At 35.5% G+C, this 8614-nt stretch overlaps 1 protein-coding gene across 1 annotated transcript; it reads left to right on the top strand.

Moving 5' to 3' along the window:
- Window positions 1–7458: 7458 nt before the first annotated feature.
- LOC140628141 (protein SET-like) lies at window positions 7459–8380 on the top strand. The gene is given in 2 exon segments (XM_072817148.1): window positions 7459–8285; window positions 8288–8380. Coding segments are annotated over 2 exon segments (870 nt in total). The 5' UTR covers window positions 7459–7465; the 3' UTR covers window positions 8338–8380.
- Window positions 8381–8614: the final 234 nt, after the last annotated feature.

Consider the following 8614-nt stretch of genomic DNA (forward strand, 5'->3'; position numbering starts at 1 on the left):
ATAATCAGAAATTATTTAATGTATATGTCGCTTCTGAGGCTAACAAACCTGTTACATCAAGGATAAAGACCAGTCCAGGCTAAAGAAACAATATTCAATATGAATTTTCTAGAACCAGTACAGAAATGTATTGGCTTTTAAAAAAAAGACTACAGCACTCAATTTTTTTTTCTTAGTGGAATATTGTTTTAATTGACTTAGCAGAAGTTTATTATGAAGCACAGAAAAGTTTAAGCAACTGCTTCTATTATAAACTAGTGGTTTTCTAGCCTAGCTTCAAACTGGAATCATCTGGGAAGCTTTTTAAACAATAGCAATGACAGAGTTCACCCAGATCAATTAAATCAGTATCTCTGGAGGTAAAGCCTAGCCATCAGTATATTTAAAACCTCCCTAGATGATTCTAATGTGTATCCAAGTTTGAGGAAAAATGCTTTAAACTCTTCTAAAAATGACAACGAAGTTTGGAAATTAAGCAATACACCTGGAAGCAACACATGGCTGTTAACTTGGATATTACTAAACAATACTGACAGATGAAACAGTATCCTAATTAATTGGTCTTCCAAAGTCCATTATGGGCCTTCACCTGGCAGCATTTTCAAAACATAGGTTTTGGAAATGCTGAATTTCAGTTATTACAACATAGTTCATAGATGCTGGCTAAGCAAACTTACAATTTGACTTACATTGTGATATAAAATCGATTTAATATCACTGGGATGCAGATCTCCTGATGAGAGCTGACAAAGACCAGCTGAGGCTTTAGCGAAATGATGTGTGAGTGCACTGAGGAGCAGACAATTGGAAACTAATGAGATGATAAAGGCTTTCAGGTATGTGAGTTGATCAGCTACCTGCTGAGAGCCTCTCACTGTAGAAGAGAACTCCCTGGCTCAGGGCCCTCTTTTCCATCTTAGATGCAATCAAGGTTAGTCTAGGCTGTATGTGATATTCTGTTAAAAATTGTCTCTGTTCATTTTGGAAGTGAAGTCAGTCATAGAGGAGTGGGAGCTAGTAGATATGACTTCCATCCCACATTTATATACACTCTATTCTAAGGAACATTTATTAGCACTTGCATATAGTGGCACAGGGATGATTGGTGACAGTGATTATTAAAGGGAGTTTGAGCCACAGATCAAAACCCTGTGGCCACTTAAGTTTGTGCTTGCTGTCCCGTAAACTGCTTGTGTGAACAAACTCACTCTCATCCCTGATAAAACCAAGCCACTTTCTACCCCTCACCCAGAGCAGAGTGTCTGTGGTAGGAAAGTGAGGCATGAGACTATACTTCAAAGTCAGGCTAAAATCAGTTTTGGATTCTAAAAAATTCAATGGGATTTGGCAGTTCTAACTTCAAACAATTTAAAATACTTCATAAGATGATGTAGGTTCAAAAGAGAAAATACTAGCAAAATATAAAGAAAATCTGTAAATAAAATAATCAAAGGTTATCAAGCTTTTGAAGAGTGTGAACAAAAAAATCCTGTTAAGACCAATACACTAATAGTAGGAGACACGGCACTTTCAGCAAATGACAAATCTTCTAAGCACAACATCACCAAAGAAACAAGGGCCTTAAATGATACACTGGACCACATAGATTTCACAAATATATACAGAACAGATATATACAGAACTTTCCATCCGAACGCAACTGAATACACATTCTTTTCAAGTGCATATAGAACTTTCTCCAGAATAGACCACATACTGGGTCACAAATCAGGTCTCAACCGATACCAAAAGACTGGGATTGTTCCAGATATTTTCAGACCACAATGCTTTGAAACTAAAACTCAATCATAAGAAATTTGGAAGAAACTCAAACATGTGGAGGTTAAAGAGCATCCTATTAAAAGATGAATGGGTAAACTGGGGAATTAGAGAAGAATTAAAAAGATTCATGGAAACTAATGAAAATGAAGATACAACCGTTCAAAATCTTTGGGATACAGCAGAAGCGGTTCTAAGAGGGAAATATATAGCAATACAAGGAATCCCTCAAAAATTGGAAAAACTCAGATACACAAGCTAACTTCACACTTAAAGGAATTGGAGAAAGAACAGCAAGTAAAACCTACACCAAACAGAAGAAGAGAGATATTAAAGATTCGAACAGAACTCAATGAAATAGAGACTAGAAAAACTGTAGAACAGATCAACAAAACCAGGAGTTGGTTCTTTGAAAGAATTAATAAGATAAATAAACCCCTAACCAGCCTTATTAAAAAGAAAAGAGACTCAAATTAATAAAAGCATGAATGAAAGAGATCACAACCAATACCAAGGAGATAAAAAAGATCTTAAAAACGTGTTATAAGAAGCTATATGCAAACAAATTAGGCAATCTAGAGGAAATGGATGCATTTCTGGAAAACCACAAATTACCAAAACTGGAACAAGAAGAAATAGAAAACCCAAACAGACCAATAACCAGCGAGGAAATTGAAGCAATCGTCGAAAACCTCCCAAGACACAAAAGTCCAGGGCTAGATGGCTTCTCAGGGGAATTCTATCAAATGTTTAAAGAAACCATACCTATTCTACTAAAGCTGTGTTGAAGGATAGAAAGAGGGGGAATACTTCCAAATTCATTTTATGATGCCAGTATTATCTTCATTCCAAAACCAGACAAAGATCCCACCAAAAGGAGAATATCCAAAATCAGACAAAGACCCCACCAAAAAAAGACTAATATCCCTGATGAACACAGATGCAAAATTCTCAACAAGATACTAGCCAATGGGATCCAACAATACATTAAGAAGATTATTCACCATGACCAAGTGGGATTTATCCCCGGGATGCAAGGCTGGTTCAACATTCATAAAACAATCAACGTGACAGATCACATCAACAAGAGAAAAAACAAGAACTATATGATCCTCTCAATAGATGCAAAGTAAGAATTTGACAAAATACAGCATCCATTCCTGATCAAAACTCTTCAAAGTGTACGGATACAGGGAACATGCCTCAATATCTTAAAAACCATTTATGAAAAGCCCACAGCAAATATTCTCAATGGGGAAACACTGAGAGCCTTTCCCCTAAGATCAGAAACATGACAGGGATGTCCACTCTCACCACTGCTATTCAACAGAGTACTAGATATCCTAGCTTCAACAATCAGACAACAAAAAGAAATAAAGGTCAGAGAATGACTTGCTGAGTTCAGAGTGGCATCAGTAAATATGCAGAGCCAGAAGTGAGTCTTTGCAAATGAATGAGGGTTAATCAAGGGTAAAAATATATGATACATGTATATACCTCATAGCACTGTGTGTATACATATACATACATATACGTATACATACACAAAGACTCATATGTCATTGATAAAAATGACTTCTGAATATATTTTTATAAACAATATTCCCTTGGTGAAAAGTATATAACATTGAGAGCATACTTGTACAGACTACAAACCTGAACCCATTTCATATGCCTTACACGTGTTAGTTTAATATTAATAGTGCTTTTACAAGGTATATGTTAAGAATATTGCCATTTTTACAGAAGAGAAAGCTAAGTTTCAATCCCTTGGCATCATAACACCAGTCTATGCTACTAGTGGTAGCACAGACTAGTAGCGTAACCCCCAAATGGGACCTGAATGCACACGTTATGAATCCACAGACAATATACTCATTTACTACACGATTCTAGCATTTGCTTTGAAGTCTCATGTGAAGAATACAGAGGTCTGCATACTTGAGGATAGGATCATCAAACATCCAAGCTCTTCCTTCCATAAATACAGTAGCACTGGTACTTGTCAGATCACATCTTTAAATTCTGTTTGCAAAATATGATAATGTGCCAAGAGATGTTGCTTTTACTGAAAGCTATATTTACATTAGTGCTTAGTCATGGTGGCACAGCAAGCAAAAATATGGATACATAACAGTGAAATATATTTTGGCTGAAATTTCAAGATATGTGGGACTTATGTTATTTGAATGGAAGATATTATGTTACATTTTATGACCAAACCTAGAAACCTCTTATGCACAAATTAAATTTGTTTTTAGGAAAAGAGAATATTTGACGTATAAAAACCTTTAGAAACTCAGAAAACTCTTGATTTGTAAAATTGCTATCTTGTGAAATAAACATAAGTCAGAAAGACAAAGCAATGGCAGAAAACTCATTTTAATTGCTTGTATATGTGGTAATAAATTGAGAGAAATTTTGGCATGGATGATCAAATCCCTTGGTGACAAGATTTGTAAGTCACTGGTATTTGAAATAATGAGAAAATTCTTGGGAAAAAAGATTCTCTTTGGATGTTAAGGCTCTTTAAGTGGAAGGCAGATATTATACAATCAATGAAAAAATAATTTAGTGTGAAAATGGATTTGAATCAAAATTTAAAATTAAATGAAACTTTCACATAAATAGAAATGAATATGGTTTGAATATGGTTTGAATATGTACACATTAAAGAGTATGTTGCTTATACATTTAAAATTCTAATTCTAGGAATGGGAATAATTAAAGAATGTGTGTGGTAATAAACTTTCTGAAAACCTAAAATATGCTTTTCTACTGATAACAAGAGTCATTTGAATGTGAATTTTAATGGAAATAAATTTGTCCTGGCATAATATGAAAAATTAGAATCATTAATACATAAATCACTTATAAACAAATACCTGTAGATTTTGAAAATCATTTCTGATTATAATGATTCTTTATTCTGCAATGACTTAATGAATTTCAGGATTTACATTACTGAAAAAGACAAATAATTTGGAGAGGCATAGTTTTTTGTCTCCTATTTCCTTATCTCTCCCAATTTCCAAATTCCCTACAAATTTAGCTCTGAAAGACTTCCTCTCAACCACACCATCTTAATTTCAGAGACGGTGCTCCTGCTTATATGTAAAAATACTTCTAAGTTTTCCTAAATAGTGTATTTTTTAAAAAATTATAAAATGATACATTCCAGCTTTCATTGTTTCAGAAAAAAAATATAAGAAAAAGAAATTCAAATAATTTACCACAGTCAAGTGGGCTTTATTCCAGGGATGCAAGCAAGAGTGGTCCAGTATTTGCAAATAAGTCAATGTTATATATCACATTAACAAGAGAAAGGGTAGAAACCAAATGATTATTTCAAAAGAGGTAGAAAAGACATTTGACAAAATACAAAAACTGGTCATGTTAAAAACTCTTCACAAGGTATGTTTAGAGGGAACATATCTCAACCTGATAAAGGTCATGTATGACAAACCTTAACATCATATTCAGTAGTGGAAAATTGAAGGCTATTACTTTAAGGAACAAGAAAAGCATGTACACTCTCACCACTTTTATTCAATGTAGTGTAAAAGAGGTCTTAGTTGCAGCAATGAGACAAGAAAAAGAACATGTATCCAAACTGGAAAGGAAGAAGGTGAACTGCCACTATTTGCAGATGAGAAGATTCTATATAGAGAGAATCCTAAAGACTCTACCACATAGAACTGATTATATGCAGGATTCTGTGGCATTTCTATACACTAATAATAAAGTAACAAAAAGAGAAATTAAGAAAAGAATCTTATTTTCAATTGTACCAAAAGAATATACTACCCAAAATAATCTACAGAATCAATGCAAACCCTATCAAAAACACCAATAACATTTTTAACAGAACTAGAACAATCCTAACATTTGTATATAATGACAAAAGACCTCCAACAGCCAAAGCAAAAGTGAGAAAAACAAAGCTGGAGGTATCATAATCCCAGATCTCAAGCTATACCATAAAGCCATAGTAATCAAGAGTATGTATGATACTGGCACAAAAGCAGACACATAAATCAATGGAACAGGATACAAAAGCCAGAAATAAACCCATACTTATATATGGTCAACTTACAACAAAGACAAGAGTATACAATAGGGAAAAGATAGTCTTTTCAATAAATGGTGTTGGAAAAATTGGATAGCTACATACATACAAAAGAATGAAACTGGACCACTTTCATACACCATATATAAAAATAAACTCAGAACCATAAAGATCCTAAAAGAAAACATAGGCAGTAATCTCTTAGATGTTGAGTATTAGTAACATATTTATGGATAGATCTCCTCAGGTAAGGGAAACTAAAGCAAAAATAAACTATTAGGACTACACCAAAATAAAAAATATTTGCAGAACAAAACAAAAACAAAAAAACAAAACTCAACAAGAAAAGGCAACCTAGTGAATGGGAGAAGATATCTGCAAATGATATATCCAATAAAAGGTTAGTATCCAAAATGTACAAAGAACTTAAAGGGTACAAAATCCAGGCAGCCTGGGTGGCTCAGCGGTTTAGTGCTGCCTTTGGCCCAGGGTGTGATCCTGGAGACCTGGGATCGAGTACCACGTCGGGTTCCCTGCATGAAGTCTGCTTCTCCCTCTGCCTGTGTCTCTGCCTCTCTCTCACTGTGTCTCTCATGAATAAATAAATAAATAAAATCTTTTTATAAAGGGTACAAAATTCTTAATTGACTCAAGTTCATAAATAGACAAAACCCAAAATTATTAACAAACCATAGTCTCTGTCATTTCTCTCACAGCAGAAAATAGATCTCTGTCATTCATCTGCAAGATATCACCAAATGGTAAGACCATAAGATGAAATTTCCAATCACTGCTGCCACCACGGGAAAATAACTTGTCAGTTGAGCAAAAAGGAAACAAATACAAAACACAAAATCATTAATATTTGGGGAAAACAACTTAAGAAAAACAGAGTTAGCAAAGTAAAAGTTCTATTGCCATTCAGAATTCACCCCAGGAGCTAGGAGAAAACTGGCCTGGACTTACCCAGCCCACAAGATTTAGTTTATTTGGCTCCATCAGGTGAGACCACTTGGGAATCTCAGTGAAACCTCCAAAATGGTTCGAGTATAGTTTTCAAAAAAGTAAAATTATGAATCTAAGGGACATATAAAATGAACAATGTCAAAGATGCTTTTTAATTCATCAATTAGAAAACAAGTAGGATAGTTAAAAAAAGAGCCCAGAGAATATCTGAAAAGTTAGGTATATAGGAATTTAACAAAGACAGATACCTTATGATTTCACTCATAGGTGGAATTTAAGAAAGAGAACAAACAATCATGGGGAAAAAAGAAAAGCTTCTTAAGAAGCGAACCCTTAACAACAGAGAACAAACTGATGGTGACCAGAGAGGAGGTGGGTGAGCAGTTGGGTGAAATAGGTGAAGAGGATTAAGGAGTGCAATTTTGTAATGAGCATCAGGTGATGTATGAAAGTGCTGAAACACTTCTGTACAGCTCTAGCTAATATAACACTGTTAACTATACTGGACTTGAAAACTTTAAAAAAAAGAAATGGTAGAATTAGATTGTTAGGTTAGATACAAAACTGCTAATGTCTAAAAGAGCCATAGAGAGTAATCGGAGCTTCTTCCTGACGTGCCCCTCTCCTGCTTTCGTGAAGTTTCCTCACAGCATGGCCCCCAAGCGCCAGTCCTCCCTCGCACCTCAAACGAAGAAACCGAGGCTGCCTCTGGCCCCCAAGCCGGAGGAGACGTCGACCTCTCAGCACTTGCCGAAGGGAGAAAAAGAACAGCAAGAAGCAATTGAACATATTGATGAAGTACAAAATGAAATAGACAGACTTAATGAACAAGCCAGTGAGGAGATTTTGAAAGTAGAACAGAACTATAACAAACTCCGCCAACCATTTTTTCAGAAGAGGTCGGAATTGATCGCCAAAATCCCCAATTTTTGGGTAACAACATTTGTCAACCATCCACAAGTGTCTTCACTGCTTGGGGAAGAGGATGAAGAGGCGCTGCATTATTTGACGAGAGTCGAAGTGACAGAATTTGAAGATATTAAATCAGGTTACAGAATAGATTTTTATTTTGATGAAAACCCTTACTTCGAAAATAAAGTTCTCTTCAAAGAATTTCATCTGAATGAGAGTGGTGATCCATCGTCAAAGTCCACTGAAATCAAATGGAAATCTGGAAAAGATTTGACGAAACGTTCAAGTCAAACGCAGAATAAAGCCAGCAGGAAGAGACAGCACGAGGAACCAGAGAGCTTCTTCACCTGGTTTACTGACCATTCTGATGCAGGTGCAGATGAGTTAGGAGAGGTCATCAAAGATGATATTTGGCCAAATCCATTACAGTACTACTTGGTTCCTGATATGGATGATGAAGAAGGAGAAGGAGAAGAAGATGATGATGAAGAAGAAGAAGAAGAAGAAGGATTGGAAGATATTGATGAAGAAGGAGATGAGGATGAAGGTGAAGAAGATGAAATGATGATGAGGGGGAGGAAGGAGAGGAGGATGAAGGAGAAGATGACTAATGGAACACTGATGGATTCCAACCTTCCTTTTTTAATTTTCTCCAGTCCCTGGGCGCAAGTTGCTCTCTTTCCCCGCCCCCTCTTGTGCTCATTCGCCCTGTTTTTTGAAGTCTCTTTTCTCTCCCTTTATACCATTGTTCTCAACTTATTTTGGGGGGAAATACTTTTAGCAGAATACAGCGGGAAAAGAATCTCTACCCCTTTCTGTTCCAAATTCATTTTTATTCCTTCCTGTCTCAACAAAAACTTTATGGAATCAACACCACCGTGCTCTATG

Source organism: Canis lupus, chromosome X, assembly GCF_048164855.1.
Source record: "Canis lupus baileyi chromosome X, mCanLup2.hap1, whole genome shotgun sequence".
Taxonomy (NCBI): domain Eukaryota; kingdom Metazoa; phylum Chordata; class Mammalia; order Carnivora; family Canidae; genus Canis; species Canis lupus.